Genomic DNA, 27046 nt, shown 5'->3' with positions numbered 1-27046 from the left:
GACTCGGCGCTTCTGCGTCCTTTATTCCGATAAAACGGCCAATATTTATGTGTTGCAATCGAAAATCGGGAAAGTGTTTCTGTTATTTACAATGAATAAGTGCAATACTCTACAAGAAATATTAAAAGATATGGAAATGTAAGTAAGTATATACAATATACTTACTTGAGAAATAAGATTCGAGATAAGACATTTCCATATCTTTTAATATTTCTTGTAGAGTATTGCACTTATTTATTGTAAATAACAGAAACACTTTCCCGATTTTCGATTGCAACACATAAATATTGGCCGTTTTGTGCAGATTCTACAAATTCTCTTACGAGAATAGAATAAGATGTCTTTTAGATCTCACAATATTCTTAAATCAAGAATATTTTGAACTTGCTGCAAATTTTTATCTAAATCCTTCTGAGAAAATTAATGAGATAGCACCAAGATTATTTTAATCTAGATTTTAGAATTTTCTACTCAAGATTAAAATATGCTTCTTTTCAATAATAAATATGATTGTCGCTATAGCGATCTTATTTTATGATAGATTAAAGAGTAATAGCATTAAGTCCAGAAATCTTTTCTGTGGGTGTACGAGTAACTAGTTAGAAGCGTATCGTTACGGACGATGAACATTACACACGAATGATGTAACTGTATGTACAATAATATGGAGCATCGCGCATAACATATTACGTTAATTAAGCGACTGACATGAATCTCATTACTACTTTTGTTCTGTGTTATTATTGATGGTATTTGGAAAGCGATTCTTTGTGCGAATCAGTCTTGAATGATGCAAATCACCTTGTGCTACGGTCGCGGAGCTCAGCTGTGCGTCGCAAAATTTGTCATCGCGAGCGCAAAGTTTGACAAAGAACGCGGCTTCAACGCGTGTGCTCACCGATGCATCAATGTCCGACGATGACTCCTGGCGAATTAATATTTTCGAAACGACGCGGGCTCATTGCATTCGCGGTTGGAGACTGCTTCCTCTACTCTTGGTACAATCACCCCACATGAATCATTAAAGAAACAATGCTGAAGGCAGTGGCGTATCTATCATACGCGTGGGTGGTGCAGCTGCACCGACGCGGGCGAGAAACCCGGGGAATCCTGACCGCGAGTTTAATGGCTCCTAATTTCGAATTTGTGCTTGATTGCAGCACCAATTTTTGATAAATTCAAACAGTTTCTCCGATCGAAGATGAGGAATAGTTTGATATTCCGACGCAGTCGACATGCTCTTGAGGATTTTTATAAAACCTTTTTTTCACTGATGCGTAAATCGAAAAACTGTTTAAGTATTTCTTAAAAACTGGTCAAAGAGAGCTTTTCCCGTAATCTACTTAATATATTCAAATTTTTAATAACAATCGATACATCAGAGTAAGTCGATCTCATCAACTGACTGATGGCTGTGTTCATAACTCGCTCCCGAGTCATAGCTCTTCGGTAATACTGTAAGGGATGACAAAAAGCGCACACGCGCTTGACCGACGCGGGGTACAGTCGATGAAAATGCCGGTACGTTTTTGTCGCCGATGTGCGATGCGCAGCATCCCGCGAATCGCATGAAACAATGGCTATTATGTGAAACACTCACGTGCACTTCTGCACACGCCGCGAATATCGTAAACGCGCGTGTGTGTTACATATGTCGCGGTTTACCTAGGACCACGTGCAGCATGTCTGGCGGAAGAAGACGGCCCAAGTACGCGTCATGCGTGCGTATCTCCACACATGTGTGTATGCATGTAGCATTGTGTATGTGCGCGCGCTTGCGGTCGTTGTGTGGCGAGATGGGTTTCGCGCGCGCGACGGACAGCTGTTCGTACTATTAAACTCGACGCACGGTCGCGTAATGCCTTAAGGACAATCGTGGGAATTCCATTAAGTGGCCTTGAATGGTTCATTCATGTCGATCAACTCTTTTCCTAGCGGAACGGTTGACAGATCAATCGGGCTCGGGCACGAGAGCGACCCACACGGGATTTCACTCGCTCTCGCCGACGAGAATCAGAGAGAGAGTGTAAGAGGCGAAAAATAACTAGGAGACTGCCTTAGATTTGAACTCGAACTCTCCGGGATCCCTGGTTCACACGCCTAGGTCTTAGGCTGTACGGCCAATACTCCTACTGTTGTGATCAACTTGTTTTCATTCCGATCCTCTATACGACCTGTCAGTCTCGACTGTCTTTCCAGATCTTACAGCTCGGCCAGCCTGACATTACATTCGTCCCCGAATGTCTCCAAATCGTCGGTTCACTCCAATTGAGTCCCTCCCAACCTCCATTTTTGGTTCACTCTTCTGAGTCCCTCCCAACCTCCATTTTTGGTTCACTCTTCTGAGTCCCTCCCAACCTCCATGTTGGTTCACTCCTCTGAGTCCTTCCCAACCTCCATGTTGGTTCACTCCTCTGAGTCCTTCCCAATCTCCATGTTGGTTCACTCCTCTGAGTCCTTCCCAATCTCCATGTTAGTTCACTCCTCTGAGTCCTTCCCAATCTCCACGTTCAGGCTTCACTACCGGCCAGCTACTTCTCAACTCCCTCCTCTCCGAGGGGTAGCGGATGAATCTCAACTGTCTTCGAGGGGTAGCGGATTTTATCCCACTTCTGAATTATAAGAGGCGAAAAATAACTAGGAGACTGCCTTAGATTTGAACTCGAACTCTCCGGGATCCCTGGTTCACACGCCTAGGTCTTAGGCTGTACGGCCAATACTCCTACTGTTGTGATCAGCTTGTTTTCATTCCGATCCTCTATACGACCTGTCAGTCTCGACTATCTTTCCAGATCTTACAGCTCGGCCAGCCTGACATTACATTCGTCCCCGAATGTCTCCAAATCGTCGGTTCACTCCATTTGAGTCCCTCCCAACTTCCATTTTTGGTTCACTCTTCTGAGTCCCTCCCAACCTCCATTTTTGGTTCACTCTTCTGAGTCCCTCCCAACCTCCATGTTGGTTCACTCCTCTGAGTCCTTCCCAATCTCCATGTTAGTTCACTCCTCTGAGTCCTTCCCAACCTCCATGTTGGTTCACTCCTCTGAGTCCTTCCCAATCTCCATGTTGGTTCACTCCTCTGAGTCCTTCCCAATCTCCACGTTCAGGCTTCACTACCGGCCAGCTACTTCTCAACTCCCTCCTCTCCGAGGGGTAGCGGATGAATCTCAACTGTCTTCGAGGGGTAGCGGATTTTATCCCACTTCTGAATTATAAGAGGCGAAAAATAACTAGGAGACTGCCTTAGATTTGAACTCGAACTCTCCGGGATCCCTGGTTCACACGCCTAGGTCTTAGGCTGTACGGCCAATACTCCGACTGTTGTGATCAGCTTGTTTTCATTCCGATCCTCTATACGACCTGTCAGTCTCGACTATCTTTCCAGATCTTACAGAGAGAGAGAGAGGAACGCTAAAGTCAATTACGATCGCGCAGCCTCGTGATCCGGAATCGATCTCTGGTGCTACTCGCGATCATCGGAGCTATCTCCGTGTCGAAGAATGCTGCTCGAAGAATCGGCCGATCGATCGGTGCGCGATTCGGTCGCGCTTATCGGCGCATTCCTCGGAGAATCCTACGCGTTTGATTGCGCACTCGCTGCGCTTTCTACCGTTCAATAATCAATAAGCATTTAAAGGATCGAGCGCTGCTGCGTCTCGGATACCGGTGTGTCCGCTGTGACATTTCACTCGGCCTGACTGCACGTGTCTATCGAATCCCATGCACATGGAGATCGCGGTAATACCGCACTGAAAACAAATCTGGTTGCATTAATTAGAAATCTGGTAGGTTCAACCAGTTTGTCTGTTGGAAAATGGACGAATCAGAATTCCTTTAGGAATTACCAGATGAGCATGATTAATTCCTTCCTGTTAAATTTACCAGATTTTCTTGATAATAATACTAAACGTATTTAGTTAAATTAACATGACTGTTTAGTGAAAAGAAACGTTTTTCTGTTTCATTACCGTGAGTTTTCTTGGATTGCTGTAAATGAAATATCATGTTGATATTTATACAGGATGTCCCGTAATGATCGCCTAACCTCTCGCATGCCAATAGAGCAGATCGAGATGAACAGAAAAGTCCCACATCATTTTGCGATATTCGCAATAATAATCGAAATATTGCATATTAAAGTCAAGCGATCCAGAACGCGCGGAGGCGAGTGCCGAGCCGCTCGAGGTATAGGGTTATTATTGCGAATATCGCAAAATCGTATGGGACTTTTCTCTTCATCTCGATCTGCTCTATTGGCATACGAGAGGTTAGGCGATTATTACGGGACACCCTGTATACAAAAATATAAGAAGAGAACACGTTTTTTCATCCGCCATCACTTCACCAGCCATTCCACTAACTAATTTCATTTCACTAGAGGAGGAAAACGTGCCGGCCGTGCCGATCCGTTTCCCGAACATGCATCAACACGCACGACACGAAACAATAGAATGCTGCTGGAGTGCCCTGCGATTAACCAGAATTCTGATTGCATCCTCGTTTGTTCTTATGTCTAGTGTAATATAACTAGAAGTTTTATAGATCCAACTGGAAAATACTAACCAAATTCTTATAGTACAGTCTATCAAACGTTCTAGTTATAAAATATCCAGTCCTATCGTGATAACTAGAAATTCTTGGTTAGTTTAACCAAAATGCATTCTATCAGATACGTCTTGTTGATACAATCAAATCATTTTTCTCAGTGCGTGGATACGTTCCGAGTGGTGAACACGGATGCAAAATTGCGGAGCGAATTAATTTGCATTAACCGCTGCGGAATATATAAGCGATTTTCTCATTTGTCTTTTCAACTTTGCAGGATGCTGGATAATTATGACAGGGGTGAGGTGACACCACCACCACCAGTGAGCGGTTATGGCGGCTCCCCCGGGCTCTTGGCACTTCATTCCTCGCTTTACGCGACTCCCACGTCGAGGGCCTACGACATCGACTCCGGCATCGACGGCAACGACAGCTCGATGCCCATCGATACTCAAATCATCTCGGTACACGTTTTGCCCAGTTTTGGACCCGCGTATGGGACATCGTTCTCGAGATAGATCCGCACGCTTCTCATTGACGGGATATACATTGTCGGGCTGGTGTTATAAACACACCTACGTTCAGCGTCGTTCCGCGACGACCCGCTTGTATACAAGAACGGAGATGAATGCACGAAAATAAAGTCAAACTGCATCACGGAACAATGGCGCAGAAACTGGAGTAGCAAAATTGGCACGCGTGAGATCGGTTCATTAATTTCGCGCTTGTTTTATGCGTAACTGCATTCGATAAACAAATATCTATTATTTGCGTGCGAGCAAGATTAAGTCTCGATATTTTTTATTATTAAGTCTCGATTTAAATTTTAATCTACACTCTTCTTCTCTTCAATCGCATTATGTTTCTTAAACTTTGCGCGAAAATATCGGAGGTATTTGCGTATACTCGCAATGTCCCTTTCTTCCTCACACAGTAACAAATTGTACACGAGAATGTTTCACGAGACACCGTTTCCTGAAACCAGATACCGAGCATGCTGAGCGGTCCGGCGCAGCAACGGTTGGAGGACATGCCCTGGCTGGCTTCCGGTCCGTCGTTGGAATACCAGCAGGGCATCTCGCCGATTCCCGCGGGAGTGAAGATGTGCCATCCCGGCGGCGGCAGCGCCCAGAGGAGCCTCAAGGAGCAACGGATACGTCGTCCGATGAACGCATTCATGGTCTGGGCAAAGGTCGAGCGCAAGAAATTGGCCGACGAGAATCCCGATCTCCACAATGCCGATCTCAGCAAGATGCTCGGTAAGTGCGCATGAAATATCTCCCCCCGAAGCTACGAGAGTTTGCAGCTCGCAACGCTATCTGCGACGGCATTCATAGATAATTTTCTAATAGCGAGGTGGAGCCGCGTACGCGTGACAGGGCGCGTGAACCAAATGAAAGAATATTGATAGGTTCTTTGCAAATTTTCTCATTTATATGCGGTGATTGTCTTAATAGCCCTCTAGACTCGGCGAATCGCCGACCTCTCAACAGGATACCGAAGACATGCTATTTTCTTCGCAGAAGAATAAATTCTCATCGCTCGCGAGTCTATAGAAAAATTCAACACATTTAATGGAAACACTAATATATTCAATCTCTTGCATTCAAACGAATCAGACATACAGTTTATTAAATAATCATATCTCGTATCTTTCAAAACGTAATTAAACGGTATCGAGGTCGTCTTGCTGTAGAAAAATTTTCTACTCCCGGACGCGCGGCAAAGATTGGGGTGTAAGATTACAGTTGTCCTTTAGAAATATATACGGGAACAATGTTGGCTTTTCCCGCGTTAATTCGCGGGAAAAGGCTTTTCCGCCGGGAAACTGATTATGGGAATAAGAAAGCAGGCAAAATCTTTCTCGTGGCGCAGCGCGTTATCATTAAATTAATTGCAGGTCGGCGAACGGAATTAATTTAATTACACATTAGAGAGCCGCGAAAGGACGTTCGACGGGGCGAGGAGAAAGGTGAGAGAGCTCGGCGAATCACGGGTCGAGGAAAAAAAAGGTTACGTTAGCGGCGACGTTAACGCGGTTATTTATCGGGCTGCATCGAATCGCGCGACGGCCGAGGCTGTGCGCGAGTGGTCTCCGCAAATGCAACTCGCGGCCTCTCGCTCGTGTCACCGACCACTTGCACGATCGAGATAGGGAAATCGGTTTCCTATCGCATCGCGCCGCTCGAGTTCTCTTGTCAAATGTGCCTTTGATCGCTGCGTTATCGTCGGCGGTTCTCGGTGAGCGTCGCTTTCTCAACCGGCACGATACGGGCGTTCGCAAGAGCGTTGCTGTCGAGAGCGCACAACGATCGCGACTCGCTCTAATTTCGCGAGAATCCAAAACGCGTCTTCCGCGACAGACGGGCGATTTCTTCTGTCTTTCTCTCTTTCTTGTGCCTGGCGCGTTACCCCCGCGTGAAAACCGAGTATCCATCGACCGGCACCTAACGATCCGTCGGCGCCGAGCGGCTCGTGCGCGCGCGTTATCGCGGACAGCTGTACCTTGAATTATCGGCGATTGGCATCCGCAGCGTTATTGGCACTCGAACGATCGAGTGGCCGTCGTGCAGAAAATTGTAAACTCTCCTCCTCGCGTATGCCCACCTACCATGCCCATGCCCATTTCAGCGCTCTGCGCGTGGTGTGCGTTTAGGCTCGCGCGTGTGCTGCGTGCGTGCACACGTGCTCTTCTCCCTCCCCCCCTGTCCCCCTATCGTTACGTCTCCTCCCTCTCCTCCACCTTTTCTCTCTCCTCTCTTTGTTCGTTCGTCTCACGCCGACGAGCAAGCCCGTAAATCACCAATACCCCCTTCTCCCCCTCCCTCCCTCGCGTTTCCCTCCCCCGCGCCGGTTATCGGCGCAGGAGTAAGGAAAACTCGTCAGGTTTATCGATCGAACATTAGGTGATCGCGGCGCGATGTTGGCATGACGCGGCTGCGATTACTATGCGCGCCGGATCCTTTGCCGCCCCCACTTTTCCCTCGTCTTGTTTTTTCTGTCCAGACATCCTACATATTCATGCGCGTGCTGTGTGTCGATCCGTCCGTCCGTCCGCTCGTGCGTTCGCCTGTTCGTCCGCGCATCTACATCCGTTACTCCGTCAATCCGCGCGAACACGCGCGCATGCAGCGAGCGCTGCGTATGTACGTACGTGCGCTCGCGCACGATGACTACACGTACGCGCGTACCACATGCACGCGGATCCGCGTGAGTGTGTTGCACTCTGTCGCCGGTGTGAGGTAGGCAACGCGCACACGTACGCCGATGCGGCATGCGTGTGTGGGCACCTTATATCCGGTGACACACGTGCCCGCGCATCTTTATCAATCGCTCTCCCCGACCGTTAGCCCATCTTCGGGATCCCGTGTCCGTCAGCATTAGAAACGAATGCGTTTGCTCGAATTGGTCGCCATCATCGTCGTCGATGGCTTCTCGCGAATGCGTCCGCCTTTTCCCGTTCCCGCCGTTAAGCCGATCGTTAGTTAACAGCGAGGCCGGCGATTCGCGCGGAGATATCGCGTTATACGCGAGATCAGCCTCGCCGAAGGAGGATCACGGGGACGACGACGACGACGGTGGCGTATATTGTGGCTCGCACGGCATCGTTTATACGGTAAGTCGCGCGACGCCACTGCGCCGTGTCACGGGACCACCTACGACAAATGTGGCAGCCCGCGAATAATGCCAAGCGCGTCGTACCACCGGCGACAGCGGAGATACAGGGCTCCAACTGCCAACGTGGTATCGTAGTTTAGTGCCTCTGATTACTTCCCCCTTCCTCCCGCAAACGCCGCCCTCCGCGAACCTACGTATATATAGGATGTCCTTTCCATCGTGAATATTTGATAAAAATGAGAAATACCTCAGAAGACCGGGACTTTGCTGCGATATTAAGGGGATCCTGGAGTGGCCAGTGAACTCCGTCGCGGCGTCGGAATTACCGGCGGAATCGATGATTTTCCTGTATTTTCTTTTTATTGAATTCACAGAATGAAAAATCCTTTTCCACGATGAAAGTGCACACAATAATGTAACGTGAAAAGCAGGAATTGACTTTCCAAACGGAAAAAAATCACAATTTTTTATTCAGCCACGATTTCACAGGCATACGTAGGCACGAAATGATCACGAATCTTTCTGCACTAATTACTTTTGCACTAGGCTTCTAAACTCATTTCTAAAAGCTTCCCCATATTCTTTCATTTTGTTCCGTCCTTGCGATTATCGAATTTTGGCCACACAAACTGCAAAACATTTATATTAAGAACATTAATGTACGAGGTGACGTCACAATAAGCCGATAATAAAACTGTAAATTTTTTTGTCGTTTTTAACATACAGTCGAGTTTCGCTCGGTATATTTCTTTGTATACTTTAATCGTGGAGAAGGATTTTTCATTCTATACAATCATTAAAGAGTAATTAATACAGTAAGATCGACCAATTCCGCCGGTAATACAGACTCCAGGATCCCCTTAAGATATCGAATGTTGCAAAATCATCCATACTAGAATTTCGATGAGTTTTTGGACACTACATAAATAAACACAACGTGAACAACAGTTAATGGTACCTTTTTGTATTTTTGGTTTATTCGTTAATTTTATCTTAATAAAGATTTAACTTACGGATTGATACATATTATCCCGCGATATTTAAAGCTGGAAATTGAGAATTTACGGATAAGCGATAACATCCCGCAAACCTTCTGCTAATCGGAATCGTAGATTTTATTGAAAAGTTCGTGGCTGAAAATCCACCTTTGCAGACGATACCGGGACACCCCGTATATTCTTCTCTGAAAGGAGAATGCGCTTCTCTCTCTCATAAAGTACCGAACTGCCTTCCGAACGTGGCCGATTCGCGACCCTTAAACGACGGATCGGCGTGTACAGTATCTCACTATAATGGTGCTCGGTGCGGAAGGGCCGATAACGTCGACCTCGTTGGTCGATTTAAGGGACGGTGGACCGATCGAAAGTTATTAGCCGCGCAGGTACTAGCCACCTCGTGAGCTACTTTTCTCCGGATGCCGCCGATCGAATGGAGATCCTTCGATCGAAGAACTGAATAATAATTTGATAATGATACCGTGATCGAGATTTCTTCGTAATAATGGCTAAACACGGGCATCCCGAGACACCGTGGTGAATAATAATAAGGATGAATAATAAGGATTGGAGTAACAAACGTAATAAGCCGTTGCTAAGCTGTGGTGACCTTTCGGATAGAGCCGCGGGAGATAGATCGGAAAAGATCGGCAGTCGATTGAAATTAATACACGCGCGATAGAAGTGCGTAAGAACGGTTCGAGCTCCGAGGGAAAGGCCCACTTTTCTTCGCGTATACATACATATGCATATACATATCACCTCCTCGATACCATCCTTCTTCTCCTCCTCCTCCCGTTCCGCTTCTCCTCGTCTCCATCGGGCGGCTCTCGAACAATAGCACCTCGACTGCACGGTGGATGAACTTCTGAGACTGGAATCGGCTCTGCCCACTCTGTAAATTGCGTTTTCGTAAAAATATTCATAGGGAAAAGGGGTCGGCCGATCTAAACGGCAACCTACATCCTGCTGCACGGCTAAATGCAGCATGAATATATAGGTCCCGATCGCGCTGATTCGCCGTTATGTGGAAAAATTTGGCCATTCGAGTGAGATTTTGCTGCGATAAACGCAGCAAGCTGCTGCGTAACGTAACGTGACGTAATGTAACGTACAATGATATTGTATTTATTTATTATATTTTGTCAAATATTCCACAGATAAAATTTGCAACTCTAAGAAATTGTTGTCTCTCCACTAATAACAAATAAAATTTGAACGGTATAATTCTTTTATAAATTATCACTGTCAATAATTGTGATGAGTTTAGTACAACTTATGAATGCAAATACGATAAATATCTGTATAAATTTATTTTAGTACGATTATAATATTAATTTATTTACACAGTTTTTATGACGCCATTAACAAGTCGGCGTAGATTATAGTAGTTTATGCGTAAATAATTACCAAGACATCATTGACATAGCTTTCCTCTTCGTATTTCTCTAATTTTGCACCTTCATTTTGTATGAATTTGCTGAATATGAATCGTTATCATGCGATCAAATCTGTTGATTTGCAATTTCATTTATTCTTCCACGGCCAGAATTGGAGAGAAATCTAGATCGAAAGTTTTCTTTTTACTCTAGTTTGACATAACGTTAGTCTCTATATGTTTAATTAAAACATTGCCTACCCTTGTTACACCATTCTCTCTCTCTCTCTCTCTCTCTCTGCTTTTTCTACATCTGCGATCTACAAAGGAACTTGATCGTTTTCTACGGCGTTGCTCGATTAATCCGTGACAAGATCGGCCTCTCGTACGATCACGAAACTCATTTGTTTCTTTATACCATCCGCACACACAGGCGCGCGCGTGTCCGTGTCCGCTGCGCATTCATACGCTCGTTTCAATCCAATGCATTTAAACCGCTACCATCATCATCAATCTGGCAATCGTCGACTAGTAAAGTTGTTCGACGATCGACTTAATCGCGCAAATCGGGTCGGCGCATCGACGAACGCGCCTCTCGTCCGCGTTGTTCGAAAAGTTACTCGGAGTTACACGTGATCGTCTCTGAATTTTTACGAAACGCGCCGGCCAGAGTCGACGCGTTGCACCCGTTGAATCTCCCGGAGCATGCTCTTTATGTGCGGCCGGCTCGAACCGATCGCACCGACAAAGTCTCTCGGCGAGGGCATTACGCAGAGAGCGGACGAGCAGAGAGAGGAGATTCTCCTCGCCGTGCCTGCTAGTAGGCGAAGCAACGTAACGAACCGCGAGACAAGATCGGGACCAATAATCGCACATACATATAAAATGAGCTCGAGGAGGTCGTCGGAGGGACGATGAACGGACGAACGCGTGTACGGTGGTCGTACGCGCGCGCGCGGAGATCCGCGTCTCCGTGCGTGTGAGATAACGGGCACACCGATGTGCGATTTAATTAATATTAAATCACCGAGCGAGGCGAGTGCTCTCTTCCTGAAACTCGACGCTTTCACCGAGAATGTCGCCTGCCGAAGCTATCGATTTCAGCGACGTCAAGTCGTCACGCTTTACGTGCGTCACCCTATATCTTACACACGCGTACGCGTGCGGACACGCGTGCATTGTATACATTGTATCCCGGTATATACAGCCGCGCGTATATACATATGTATCCGTCTGTAAGAAGGACGAAGGAATCGACGGGTTGGCTAAGCCAAAGCAATAATAAGCCATAAGCGCGGTCTCTGCATAGAATGCCGGGTAATGAGGTGGAGTCGAGAGCGGAGTCTGGGCCGCACCCTTACCTTACCTTCCGACGACGCTTACACGATCGACCCACCTATCCTCGATGACGACGACGACGACGACGAAGATGATGAGGACGATGAGGACGATGGAGACCGCAATATCTGTGCTCGCTCGGAGAGAGAGAAACAAATTATTATATTTATGAAAATACACATGGTGAGGGGGCGAGACAGCGGGATAGGGAGAGGCAGGAGGAAGCCCTCGAGCACGGACGGGCTCGTCGGCGATTCATCGACGACTTCGACTTTTGTCCCTCTCGTGATCTCCGGCGTGGATCGTCCGCACCACGCCTATACAGGTCGGATCAGAAAAACGACGGATGAAGTGATATGATAATTCATGCTGCGTGTCGATGTCTCGCGATACGCATCGGGTGATTTGCAAATAGCGCGATGGATACGTTTGGTGATACGCGAGATAATTTTCTCATTTTTCTCAGTTTCTCACACTGCGTGAAGTTGATGAGAAGACTAATGAAACTATTGGGTTGGCCAAAAAGTAATTGCGTTTTTTTTACAATAGATGGACATACATGTCTTGAAATGTAACTAACTTCATTCTAAACCTCAAATTCATTATGTAGGTTAACAACTCACAGTTCAAGCTTGTTTTACAAAAAGAAAGTACACGATTTCGTTAACAATTGTTTGTTTGCCGTCGATTTCAAAATGGAAAATCGAAAAGAACATTTTCGTCATATTTTGTTTTATTACTTCCGAAAAGGGAAAAACGCTGTGCAAGCTCATAAAAAGTTATGTCATGTATATGGCGAAGATGCTTTAAAACTGCGGCAGTGTCAAAATTGGTTTACTAAATTTCGATCTGCAGATTTTAATGTGAAAGATGCACCACGCTCAGGAAGGCCAATCGAAATTGATGATGACAAAATAAAGGCACTGATCGATTCCAATCGGCGTTTAACGACACGAGAGATTGCTGAGAATCTTAACATATTGAAATCGAGTGTTGAAAACCGTTTAAAACGACTTGGATACATTAGTAAGCTCGATATTTCGGTACCACATGAGCTCAAAGAAATTCATCTCACTAAGCGTATTGACATCTGCGATTCTCTTTTGAAACGTGAGGAAAATGATCGATTTTTGAAACGTATGATAACAGGCGACGAAAAATGGATCGTCTACAACAACGTCAAACGGAAAAGATCGTGGAGCAAGCGTGATGAACCTGCTCGAAGCACTTGAAAAGCAGATATTCACCAAAGAAAGATTATGCTGTCAGTCTGGTGGGACTTTAAAGGTATTGTGTATTTTGAGCTGCTTGCAAGGAATCAAACCATTAATTCAGACATATACTGTCGTCAACTGGATAAATGAAATGATGCCATCAAACAGAAACGTCGAGAATTGGTGAATCGCAAAGGTGTTGCGTTTCACCATGATAACGCTAGACCACGTACAAGTTTGGTCACTCGTGAAAAATTGTTGCAGCTTGGATGGGATGTGTTACCACATCCACCATATTCGCCAGACCTGGCACCATCAGATTACCATTCGTTTCGTTCTTTGCAAAACGCCTTGAATGGTAAAACCTTTACTGCTGATGAGGATATCAAATCGTTGTTGGAATTGTTTTTTGCTGAAAAAGATAAGAACTTTTTTGAGCGCGGAATCATGAAGTTGCCTGAAAAATGGCAAAAGATAATCAAACAAAATGGACAATATATTGTTTAATAAAGTTTTTGTTTCCCATGAAAAATTCGCCTTTTATTTATATAAAAAAAACGCAATTACTTTTTGGCCAACCCAATAAATGGGGTCCGTATTTGTGAGTAGTACTTTCTACGGAAAATCGCACCATCCAGCATCATCCGGCAAGATCTCTCACCCAAGATTGTCAGTCATCCCGTACTTTCGCGAGGTTCGGCTGAAGTCTACGGCGATTATGACGCGGCGTATCCATCCACACGGCACGTACTCTCGACAGGAACGTGTCAGTCTTTCCACTAGCGGCGCGGAAACGTTTCTTTCGCGGTTCCGTGACACGTTTAAGGAACAAGGCGCGACTAACGCGCGGCTTTTTCCGGTCGACTCCTCGCCGAAGAATCCGAGACGAACGTTTAACGTCTATCTTCCTCTCTTCTTTTTTCTTTTCTCCTCAAGATATAAGCGTCATCCCGTCTTGAAGACAGAGAATGCGTCAAGGAATGCGATCGAGGCAAGCTTCTTAAGTAAGTTTGTTTTTTGCGTTGCCAAATATCTCGAAGCTTGTCACCTGATGCCCTTTCAAATATCTCAGTCTTTGAGATATTGCATTAAGATCACGCGGTGCACACGTCGATCACCCATGACGGATAAGTCTCCCTTGTGCCGCGGAGTGCGGAAGTGCACTCGTCGTCGAGATTGTCCATGGAAAACGAGGAGGCGAGACGCCACGTCCACGTGTTCGCCACTCGAGTCAATTGTACATACTCAACGTGTACGAGGCGAGTCTGAATGGCGCGGCCGGTGAACGCTGTCTAATATCTACATCTTTGTCTCGGAAAGTAACTGTCATAGTGAATGTCAGCGTTCAAACTAGCAATGTAACGAAATTCTATAGAATTTTTCAAAGTCTCTACATTTTCAGCAAAAGAATTTTATTCTCAGTGTCCTCGGCTCAACACAGAATTAATAAGAACAAAATCAACCGTGCAATTTTATAAATTAATTCGACGTATTTTTGTTAGTGCCTCGAAATCTCTTGAAAATGTACAAAAATGACAATCCTCGGTCTCGTCGCGTGCCCCTCCCAGATCATGCACGTCGGTATTGCATCTGTGTGTGCAGGTGGACGCGTCGGTGTGCACAGTCGGCGCACACAACGCCGAGGGAGATGAGATACATCACGGGACGGGAGACGTATTATTAATGGTGACAGTAGGCGACCCAGGTTGGGCGGGGTGCGCGAAGCGGTCCCACCGACGTGGGGCCTTGCTCCGGCCCTCTTCTTCCTCTTCTCTTCTCTTCGTCTCTTCGCCTTTTCCGTCGTGCTGTAGACCATTGCCTATAACGTATGGCGGTGCGTCTACGCGTTGCACGAATTTGCAACTACGAGATGGAACGGCACGAGTTTCGCAAGGGCGCAAAACCGCTGTCGGCGTTGGACTTTCCTCGAATCGAGCTCGTCAACCGGCCCCTAGTCGCCGCTCGACAATAGAGCGGATGGATTTATGAGCGAGCTTCATGCTATACTTTACGATTACGATGTACTATTGCTTGATGCTGTACTTTACGGCTACTTGACGGCGCGCGCGAGGCGAAGCTGGCGAACCAACGCGAGAAATATTTCAATCGACCCGGAGGATTTATCGGGGGTATCCGCGTAATTAAAGTCGAGAATCAGCCGGGCGCGGATTGCGGGCGTTAACTAACTCCGGCGACGGTGATATTCTAAATGCCGCCTGCGAGAAGTTTCTCGCTCGATTCTGAAAATGTCACGTGCCAGTTCGCGCGACTGTCTATGCCTGCACCCGCACAACCATAACGAAATTCTTGCCTGGGTGCCCATCACCACGAGCCATCGGCGAGAGGCGAAGAGGGATGGAACGGAGCGAGGTTTAATCGGCGATCGCCGGTCAAGTGAATTACCGGCGGCCACGCGCGTAAATCACCGCGGAATCGTTAATTAGCGGTAGAACGAACGAGCTTTCTGGAAAATGTCAACGGCTGCAGCGGGACGCACGTTTCTCCACGACGAAGAGACTCGATTGGGACCTTTTGACGCGCGCGGTCTCGCGGCTGGCGAACGCGGTTCGCGCGTTCGCAGGAATCTCATAATTTGTCGCCGTGGCCGTTGCTAATTCATATTCTCTCGTGTTTCACTCGTGATGAATCCATGCAGGTGATCCCGCACGAGTCGATCGCGATCGTGCAATCGACGCACGTGAATGCAATTTAACGTTCCAAACCACCGCGAGGGACGTCGAAAAATCTTCCCTGGCGGTCGTTCTATTCCGGACTGAATCGAGAGTGTCTCTTGATCACACCATGTGTCTTCAGCCGCCGCTCGATTATGCAAGATATCGCAAAGCCCACGATAAACGAGAGCTGTACGGGATGGTTCGAGGCAAGATGCCCGCGACGGCGGCCCTAATCCGGCCCGCTTTTGCTCGGAACATCGAAATTAATGAAGTCGTCCGACCGAGCCTCGGTCTAAGCGCGGTAAATTAGAGGTACACGCCAACCGTTAGAATACTTAACGAGGACATCACGGTGGGACGCAACGTGCGCGGGTGTGATGATGAATCACCGCCGGATAGCTAACCGCGTGCACGCGTGAGCGCGCTCAGGAATATTAAATTAAGTTTGCTTATTGTGAGCCGAAAACCATGTTCGTGTGTCTCCTTCGCGCGCGGAGACTCCTCCCGAGGAGTCCTCCTTTCGTTACTTCCTCTTCTTTTTTTTCTGCGGAGAAGCCGGGGAGTCGGCTGGCCGCAACACGAGAGAAATAAAGAAGTCGCTAGAGGGAAGAAAACATTGTTGGACGACAAAAGCTGGATCCCTTTGCGAGACGCTCGAGACGCTTCACGTTTCTTCTTTTCGTTTCTCTTCACTTTCCTTCATTTGGATTGTCACAAAAGACGGAACATTTCGGGAATGCCCAAATAGTAATCTTGAGTACTTACAATTTTATTACAGTAATAATTGTAATTTATAATATATTCGTCAGCAGACAGAATCGAGCTGCAAAGAAGGAGAGAAAGGATACTCGCGAAATTTGAGATATCCAAGCGCAATTTCGACAATACTCCCCCGTAATAACCGATTCGCACACGTGTTTCCTGTTACTCTCCGCCCCTCCGCCTCTTCCGGGATTCCCTGAGTTAGAGTCTCTTCTCCGGAGAGTTGAAATATACAAAATGAAATATGAAATAATGGTTCGTGCCTCGTGGCTGGCTGAAGGCACGGGCGCACCCATATCTACGCCCCCATGCGCCTATGTACCTATACAGACCGTACGTATGTACAAGTATATGTATATACATATATATATATATATATATTATATATACCGGCGTGGCCCCGCACGTATATATGTACGCCGCGCACGCCATATATACATCCGCCTCGCGCCCAATTTTTTCGTTCTTGTCGCGAACATCTTATGTTCGTATTAACCCTTATGCCTCGCTTAATGATATTCCGGCCTACCATGTTGGCATATTGAACGCAACCGAGGCAGATTCCAGCCTTGGTCGTCAGACCAAGACCCGCCGCAGACCAAGCCCACCTGTAATACGTATATCACTAAGTACGTTGTGTATGCGCAACGAGTAGGGACCATTTCTGTACTTGTTTTGCACGTATCGGGCCATGAGAGATAGGGCTGCTCTCTCTCTTCCTTTTTCTCTCCGTCTCCCGCGAGCCGAATTAAGCGCATCGTTAGCCAAAGGGATCGACCGACCGATTTTATCGGGATTCGGGATACCAAGATGTACACGGTGCTTGCCCCATTATTGTCGTGCAACGTAATTTATCGGAGTATTTACGAACGCGAGATTTCGTGAGGATCGTTATATTATATAATCGCGCTATCGTCGATGTAACTTGGCGCGCCGGTGACGTCTGCGAGCAATATAGATGTGCTGGATGAATTCATTTTCGAAGGCACATGATGAAACTTTATTTTTAGCTCACAACAAGTGCGCTTTGATTTATTAAAAACTTGAGACTTAATTTTCGACTATAGATATGACTTTCTCTTTTTGAATTTTCGCTATATATCATTATATACATGTAGAGGAAAGTTCCCGATTATGAGATACCATATCGATTTTGCCGAATGTAAGGAAATCTATGGGCAGAATTAAAAAATGTAATACGTTATCTTGAAGAGAATTTAATAAGCTTTAGGTTGGTAGAATGAAAAATCTAATTTAAATATTATTTTTTCCGAAAATTAAAAAAATTTTGAAAAGAGCTTTACGCAGGATCGAGAAAGTGTGCTCCTAATATAAGATACTTCAGAAATCGGTGTTAAAAGCGCAAAATACATCAGTATTGCAATTAAAATCTTTATTAGATAGTTTTATAAAAATACTGCTGCCACAGCCTTCGCCAAATCTTCACGATTCCACTGTCGACGCTTCCTCGTATCTCTAACTTCCATAGTCAGATTCTATAAAAATTAAATACACAAAAATTCGTAATATAAATTCGTATTAACTTTTCTTTAACCTTAAGTAGTATTTTCTTTCATTTTATTACACTACGTAATCTTCATATTCGAGCAATAATTATCTCATATTAAGAGTACCCTGAATATCTCATTATACGAGCCACACGCCTAGCGGTTCCGCGATCATGAAATCTAACCTCTACAATTAAGCAATTCAACAAATTGCGTATTTTCCTGTTACTATGATTCTATTCTATCATTGCATACTGAATTTATTGCCAACCATTTCCTTATTATATAATAAACAAGGTTTAAAGACTTACCTCAAGTTCCTTTGACATGTTCACAATTTCACAAATCTTTTCTTGCAAAGGCTAAACGCAATAACGAACAATGAATTTTTCACTAAATACATTTTACACCAAGAGTAATAAGTTCATGGTGGAACTAACAGATGGTGCTCACTAGTTTAGCAGAAACCCCATTATCTCACATTAGGAGCATATCTCATAATAGGGGATTCTCCTCTATTAATATCATGATATCATGAAATTTCATTACTTAAAGATATTTCGATATCGCATTTTTGCAAAGATATATTTGCAATATATTGATGTTTTATATCTTTTGACTGTTATGCTGCGTAGGGAATATCAGAACGATGGTAAGAGTCATGCTATATATTGTGTGTCGTTTAATCGTACTGTATGTGTTTTGGTATCTATTTCTTCTATTCTCTCTTTACTTTTCTTTTTTTAAGGAGACTTTGTTCGATTTTCCAGGTAAAAAATGGCGAGGGTTAACCCCGCAAGACAGAAGACCCTATGTCGAAGAGGCTGAGAGGCTCCGAGTCATACACATGCAGGAACATCCGAATTACAAGTACAGACCGCGGCGTAGGAAGCACGCGAAACGGACACCCGGTGCACCGTCCTCGCCTCCCTCAGCGACCAACACCGCGGGCAACAGGCCCAACCCCGCGGGCCCGATTCATCATTCCATGTAAGTCGATACTGACTCGTATTTTCCGCTAATGAACGTATGTGCAAGAGTAACTGCTAGTTAATTGAGAGGTCTTGCAAAGATTTAAGCGCTGGTCGATAACGATATTGTAATCTTGAAGAAATTAATATTGTACCTAAGATATAGTAATATTTAAATCTACCAACAATTTGTTTTGATGGAGAGATTACGAATTAATTAATAAATTTTAATTTTATATAACTCGTGCGGAAATATCAATCATGTATTACAAGTGTAATTGAAATATGTTTAAGGTCCAAAATGGACAGTTACCAGGGCATACCTCAGATTCCGTGGGGTGGCCATTCCCCGATCTCATCCCTATATCATCAACAGCAGCAGGGTATCCAAGAGTACAAGTCGGAAAATAATTCGCTTTACGGCAGTCCCTACACGCCTATTATTCATACCCCGGACATATCTCCAGTGGCCAGTCCTGAACCTGATGGTAAATTTGTAAAACAACAATAAATCATCCTTATATCAATTTGATCAAAATTAATCTATCAAGCATTATAAATAATTTGCGACAACCGTTATCCGAACAAATGCATGAGGCCGCGATTGAGATGATTTAATTGATCAGGCGACGGCGGTCATCTGTCGTCTTCTCAAAATCCAGATCCGGAACGAGATCTGATGGAGGGTACCTCGAAACAGCATGGAGATATAACCGACCAAACGAAACGATATACTTTTATGAGTAGCGACAATCAACTGCACACGGCTCATGCTAGTAACACTAGCATATCATCGTGTCAGAATTCCGGTGGTTACACGGATACACTAACATATAAGAAATCCGTACGTATTTCGTATAATTTTGATATTGCGTATCACGTTATTAAAACTAACTGTAAAGATATTAAAATAATATAAAAAGTGTTATATAACGTTTCTTAACTTAATCGCATAAATATTTTAAATTAATATCTTTCATAATTTAATAAATCTGTTTAAATTTTAACTTCGTTATGATGAATTATTTTGCGCTAAATCAAATAAAGCTCTCGACATTCTTGTGCTGTCTCGAATATTAATATTTAACATGAATTTAATCTCACGCAGGTGGGTTATTTGAACTTCGAAAGACAGTCCACGAGCATAGCCGCAGTGGGCATAGCGAATGGCATGATGGTATCGTGCAATAAATTGCGCTCCGGTTTCGACAACGTCGGATCCGTCACAGGCACGTTTTATCCGCCAGTTGCTTCGCCGCATGATCAAACGATGCAGCATTACAGTAGCACACAATCATCCAAAGGCACGACGAACTATTCGATGCAATCGGTCGAGAGCAATTACAATCCAGTCCAATGCGCCGGAAATCGGCAGCAGTCCATAGGCATTCGCGGAGCCACCGAAAGTTGTTCCGGTAATATTCTCTTTCCATTTGCCAAATTTTATCTAAAGTTTATCTAAAGAAGTGAAAAGATCATCTTAGCGCGGTATAATATCATCATTTGGCAAATATCGAACGATCACAACTGCTTTCAATGAAGATGCACGATTGTAAATATCTTTCGTTGATTTCTTACAGGCACAGTGCACCGATACCAAATGCCGCATCACCAGGAGTACCAAACGGATACGTCTTCCAGCAGTGGCGCTCAGCAGCACGCGATCCTCGGGAGTCACATCGATCCAGGCATGAGCGCCGAGGAAGATCAGCAGCAGGCGCTGCAGCTGGAAAAGTATTTCAAGTATTCCTCCCATCCAACTAGCGTGGCTCATTCAAGCCTGTCTTCTCAGAGCATGTTGGACAGCAACCACAACTACGCCAGCGATCTACGCTATTACGGGACCCCGGCGCAGTCCCAATTGGACATATCAAACTCTCAGTGCATCGTCGACGATCAGCAGAGCAACAAGGACACCCGTTGCTCCAACGTTGCCATCGGCCACACCATGGAGCAGTACCACCAGAACCTGGAAGTATCCAAGTACCCGGACCATCCAGCCCCACAACAGCATCAGCAGCAGTCGCAGCCTCAGCAACAAACTCAGAGCATGGAGCATGCGCCGAAGGCCGACGATGATTTCAGTGTTATACTCGCGGACGTGCGCAAAACGTGCTACAGTAGCTAGTGTTTCTTTTTCCAGTGCACGGATGATCCGCGGCTCGGATTGAACTGGTTTGTGTAAACTTCAGGGACGATCTCGATCGTGGATAGACTGGAAAGAACGGGACGCTTGTGCGCACACTTCACGTCGCCGTGGTCGGTGCTACCCGAAAATATATCAAAGCATTTTTATCTCGCGATAGAAGGTACGTTTCTCTTCGGAGATAGAGTATTCTAACTCCGAATTCTTGCGGGCACAAGTGCTATTTGCAATCCGATTCGTTGAAATCTGCACGGCGCACGGGCTACGTTTAATTGCAGTTTCTTCCGGAACGCGATTTATTATGCAGCGTAATTCTACGAAACGTTTCATGTGTAAGCACGATCTCTTACGAATCTCAGTTGTATCGAAATCACGTTCATTTGCGAGTCAGTGACATACGATTGCCGCCTGCCAACAAATTATGGTAAGCGGGATAACATGAGATACGAGGATTATTTTGTAACGCTATTGCGAAATATCATAAAATGTAAAATGATTTTCGTTTTATGTAAATTTCGTGAATCTCTGAATTTCATCTATATATGTACATCCAGGTTTTACATGTAGTCGTATCTCTACGGAGTGTAATGCCAGGCGGCTGTTGGTGCAGAGCTGACTTAGTGTAGCATAAAATTGCAGAGAGAATTCTATACTCGCATAGATATCATTTCTGTAGTTTGGTTATCAAAGATAATATACAGTAGCAAAGATCATAGTATGGTAGCAAGAGAGGTATTGAATTTATATTATTATACTAGGAGATTTTTACCATGTCAGGGAATGTTTTGCATCGACTTCTTGTATTTATATTCCGAGTTAGCATTTACTTTTAATACTGGGGACTATTTGGCAGAGAGAGAGAGAGAGCTCGTAAGAATTTCTTTTCAGTTGAGAATGAGAAAAGACGTGAATGTAATGTTTAAATTAAACCGATACTTATATCTGTAAATAAATTTTTGCTTGTCATGATCATACTTGTAGTAACTTTCAATCAGGAATTGCACCTTAAGAAAAATGCGAGTGGTGCAAAACATCTTCGATGTGCATAAAAATGTGTAAAGAATTCTGGGTTGAACTAAATTATTATTACTATTATATTTTATTTTGCTATTATATATTATATATATATATATATATATACTATAATTAACATTATATTATTATTAATTATTAATGTATCGTACTTAATAGAATCAATTATGAACAAATGTTTATTTGCATATATTCTCCAAAAGAATATCCTTTCACAAAAAGATAATCCGTTATTAAAGAATTTCACTGTTACATATCTTTTATTTTATTATATATACGTAGCATGCAAACACATACAAACGGTAGGAGTTTGCATAATATGAAACTCATATATAATATTACACACTAGGATGTCCGTTTAGAATTTCAGTTAAAGTTTTCAATTAAATAGAATGAAAATTTGATGCGCGAAAATTATACACTTATAAATTTTTCACGAATATTTTTATGAAATTTGTATATTTATTTTGTTAATAATATCATTTAAATAGATGTTTGTTACGCATATACTAAACAATTTTTCAGGTTATTGTTCCAAAACCGCACGTCATTAAGACACAGATGTATGTGTGTATATTAATATTCTTTTTATTAAATATATATATATATATAAAAATATGTGTATAAGATACAACATCATGTGTAACTGAAATCATATATAATGTAATGATACCTATAGATGACATCAAAGGGGGTTGATACAAAGTAGTTTAAACACTGACAAGTAGTTTACATTTTCCACATTACGCATAATGGCTTCTTGAATTAGTCTTTCATACACAGATATAATCTTCGATTAAATAAATATAATATAATACATTTATTAATTAAGCAACAAATTGGCGTAAGGTAAATATTAAATAAATTATTATAAATATTTAAATATATATATCAGCATTATATAAATTCTTAGAGCAGTTCTTATTGCACATGTCGCCCTTTCATTTTTTACAATAATGTATATAAAGTCGTCACCGTAACTAAAACAGTTGTTAAAATTGGTACAAACTAAGAATCCGCAATCATTTCTTACAAGTCTCCATTGAATCTACATATATATATTTCTGTATATATACAAATAGTGCATGAATTTGTTCTGTCACATTCTATGTATTAATCCCCATTGATTTACACGTAAATTGTGCGATGCTTATATGGTTTTACTTGGTATGGCATTTATAGTATATACTAGTAACATCGTTCAATGTAATTTAACAATTACTGGCGGCAAAGTTGGGATTAGATAAAAAAGACTTTTGAATAAAACGATTTTCCAATTGAAGCTCAATTAGATATTAACTTGTATTAAATTTTATTTAACATTTAAATATTAATTTAAACGAAAAAAGTATATTTCGATATGTCGATTTGAATTTCGAAACTTGAAAGTAAGATATTACTTTTGTTCTCTAAACCTAGCAGTTCCACATTAAATACCACATTTGCTGTTTAAAACTCAATTTCAATTCAATTAAAAAAATTTCGATTAAAATCTCGTCCATCATTATTCTAATCCCGACTGTATTGTTCCATGACACATTGAAAATACCTCGATACAATCATTGTCATTTCTCCTACGTTCAGTTTCTGTGCTTATAGTGAGTGCTAGAAGGACTTCAACAATAGATGACCAGCTCTATTGAGGAATCGCTGAGTATATATATCCTCGTCACCATTAACACATTGCATCGTACATCTTATTCGCAGTAGACTGGTTGCTGACAACACTAAATACTGCTAGATATTTATGGTAAACGTTTCACAAACATCGGATTACAAGCGTAAGTATATATACGTATTTCCTTGCTTCAAAGAATCTCTCTGTTGCGGTAAATTCAATTTATACTACGTGAGGGATTTCGGAGAGCAATGACTTAACCATTGAACATTAAATGGACAGATTTTGCAGTCTTGTTTCACAATAATCCGCCAGATGTAACTCTCTCATTGAAACGTGCAAAGATACTCGTTACAAATTGTAGGTAATTTAAAGTATTAATATAAATTGGTAATACTCTTATAAAGTCACCGTACGATACTCTATACCCTAAATAGACTGTACAGTTTTTAACTATTAACACGGAATTTACATATACATGTCTAGATCAACATTATTTGTATCTCCTTATACTGTACTTGTGTTATGTACAATTAGAACTTATAATGTACACATACAATGTATAAATGGCAGCTTTACAAGTCATGTATAAAATTTTCTACATACAAATTATTATATTACTAACATTTCTATCCAAGAAATAAAATATTTTGAATGGATTATTTGTAACATGTGTAATACTTGGTATGAAAAATTCAGTAAATGCAATACAGTAAAAAGTAAGTATGTAAACGGGTATACTGGAATGATTTCATTTGTCATAAATGAAATAACCCATAATTAGGAATGTTAGATAAACTCAATAGGAGTAAAAGCATTTGTAGTAATCTTTCGAACATATAACTGTGGATCAGACGGAAAAATGTCCCATATAAATTCTATATAAAAGTGGCATTATAAAAATAATATGCCAAGATACTTCGTTAAAAATGATGGAATGTACTGTGCACTGAAGAAATGTCTATATAAAAAAATTAATGAAGAAATTATATAAAATGTTACAAACATCCACTCGGTAAAATCTCTATATCAATTACGTATATATGTAAAATTATATAATTACACGTCTGATGTGTCTTAATCATAAAAATATTCAGTATTTAATGTATCATTTTCCCTTGCCAAAAAATTAAATATACAAAGCCTTTGTTCTAATCCTTAACATAAACCCTTTTAAAGTATATATAATTCATTTATATATATTCAAGTATATATAATTTTTTCATTCTTAATATAAATCTAATGATCCTGCACAATGTTTCTTGCATAATTGGCTTTGGTTTTACTTACAATATCATAATCTACATAATATATAGCCCATATGAATGTGACCATATGGATTTCGAGAAAATAAAATTACAATGCATCTTTTGGTTTTCTCTATTAGTTATTAATTTAAATCGATGCATGTGCGGTCTTCAGTTAAATGCCAACGTCAGAGAAGTTAATTTATAAAAAGATTTTATTAATAAATATTTTTTTGTGACTGTCATAAACTACTAATAAAGTGCTGACTGTCCAATATTGAATTTCAAATTAATTAAGGAAGCTAATGTTTTAATATCTTCACGTTATCTTTCATATTTTATCTATCTATTATATTTAGAGTATTTTCCTCAAAACTTTTTGAGGTGTTTACTTTGCTTTTAGCATGACTCGTTTACTTAAATTTTTCCGTTCTCGCTGCGACGCGTGCCTTTTTAAATCACATTTGAAATTTTAATCTAGAATGTCCTTATATGTCATTCGTCCCACAGGCAATTTTGTTTCATTTTAGAATAATATGAGAATATAAAGCATTTCTTACATGTTTTTATACCGCACCGATAAGTGCTAGCGATTTTCTTGCCATCGGATTTCCCTTTGCAAAACTTTATTCCGCATGGATACCAACCAATGCATAATTCCAGAGAGCATGTACAAGGCGCCCAGAGATTTGATGTGTCCGCACATTTGGATATTAACAATGATCTCGTGTCGTTTACGTTCGCTTGTGGCACGGTTGTAAAATTATACACAGTTGCCATGAGTAATTCCTCCGAAGAACCTAATAATATCACAAAAATCAATAATTCGTTACTATAGCTTATGATGTATATATACAACAATATTTTCTATCATATCGGTCTTATAGGCAATTACCTGGTCTCTGAATCCATTGTTTTATGTCGTCATTCCTGGTGTAAGTTGAACCAGACGCTTCTGCGCACAGTGTAGTTATGTGTTTTGATATTTCTTTCGACTGAGACACATCCAGAAACAAGTCCATTGTATAATTGACATGACCCCTATCTTCCTCCGCTACACGTATAGTGCCTGGATTTTTCTGACGTAATTTGGACATTGCGTCGGATGATATGAAATCCACTTTATAAAAATGGTTCACAAAACACATGACCTGATACTGATTCTGACCGCGTTCTTCCTCGCCAAGCACCAAAGCCTTTATAACTTGAACTTCCTACAATTCAAGTAACAGAAATACATGGAAATGAACGGTGAGAAAGATACGTTCTCACAAATATTCACATTCTACAGGTAATTACATTTTTAAAGTCAACGAGTTGCGTGACCAGTGTGCCATCGGAACGTTGGAACTCCAACGTAATCAGATCTTCTGTAACATTAGACGAGATTGTTTCTAAAAGAATATCACCACCCTATAAACAAAATATTATTAGTAATTAGTAATCATTTTTAGATCCTGACTGTATTCATTATCATAAAAATGCATTTATTGACACACATAATTTGCTCATGTCAAAGAGTTGAGGTTAACTCGAAATGTCGCGGAAAGAAAATCATTCCTGTAAATGAATTGTAAGTTTCATGCAGCCAAATTATTTGTTGCCACCAAGCCGTCTGTACCTGATTTTTTACGTTTATAAGCAACAGCGTAGTGCATACACCGCACAAGTATTGCAGTACGATGCAAATTGCGAGAAATTCGTTGAATCCCCTCATTGTCGCATGTTGTAACCACTACACGGGGCTCGTCTCTTCGCGCGAGCGGGACAGCGATATTAGTTTGTAAAAAATTATTTTATAATTGAGTATAACCTAACGTATTAAGCTGCCATTCTTGACATTTTCGGGCAGCCTACATTTCCAACTGCCATGTTTTCAGCGATCAACGGATCAACCAGTGCAGCCAATTCACTGAAAGGTAAATATTATATATCATGATTGAATTATCTTATCTGGTATATTTGATTAATTTGATCTCTCGAATGTGTTGGAAATGAG

The 27046-nt window shown here is 42.4% G+C and overlaps 2 protein-coding genes across 5 annotated transcripts in view; one reads left to right on the top strand and one right to left on the bottom strand.

The window, feature by feature from the left end:
• The window catches only part of LOC105280445 (putative transcription factor SOX-15), a 39775-nt gene extending 15315 nt beyond the window's left edge, over positions 1-24460 (top strand). For 2 of the 4 annotated variants that reach the window (XM_011341012.3, XM_026968149.1), the window contains 8 exons: positions 4823-5009; positions 5531-5804; positions 18804-19023; positions 19299-19492; positions 19631-19848; positions 20113-20419; positions 20585-21313; positions 23782-24460. In XM_011341012.3, coding sequence (XP_011339314.1) covers positions 4823-5009; positions 5531-5804; positions 18804-19023; positions 19299-19492; positions 19631-19848; positions 20113-20419; positions 20585-21132 — 1948 coding nt within the window. In that variant the 3' untranslated portion in view covers positions 21133-21313; positions 23782-24460. Of the gene's footprint in view, positions 1-4822; positions 5010-5530; positions 5805-18803; positions 19024-19298; positions 19493-19630; positions 19849-20112; positions 20420-20584; positions 21314-22707; positions 22746-23781 lie in introns of all 4 variants that reach the window. The other 2 variants (XM_026968144.1, XM_026968147.1) reach the window with 2 other exon arrangements.
• Positions 22747-26971, bottom strand: LOC105280443 (out at first protein). Its single transcript, XM_026968155.1, has 4 exons — positions 26669-26971; positions 26347-26460; positions 25943-26261; positions 22747-25847 (listed from the first exon to the last, which is right to left on the bottom strand). The coding sequence occupies exons 1-4, from the start codon at positions 26762-26764 to the stop codon at positions 25543-25545; spliced, it is 834 nt and encodes a 277-aa protein (XP_026823956.1). The 5' UTR covers positions 26765-26971; the 3' UTR covers positions 22747-25542.
• Positions 26972-27046: the final 75 nt, after the last annotated feature.

This window comes from Ooceraea biroi, chromosome 1 (assembly GCF_003672135.1).
Source record: "Ooceraea biroi isolate clonal line C1 chromosome 1, Obir_v5.4, whole genome shotgun sequence".
In the NCBI taxonomy this organism is placed as follows: Eukaryota; Metazoa; Arthropoda; class Insecta; order Hymenoptera; family Formicidae; genus Ooceraea; species Ooceraea biroi.
Note: the sequence above shows the minus strand (reverse complement) of the source record. Positions and strands in the feature narration are given on the sequence as shown.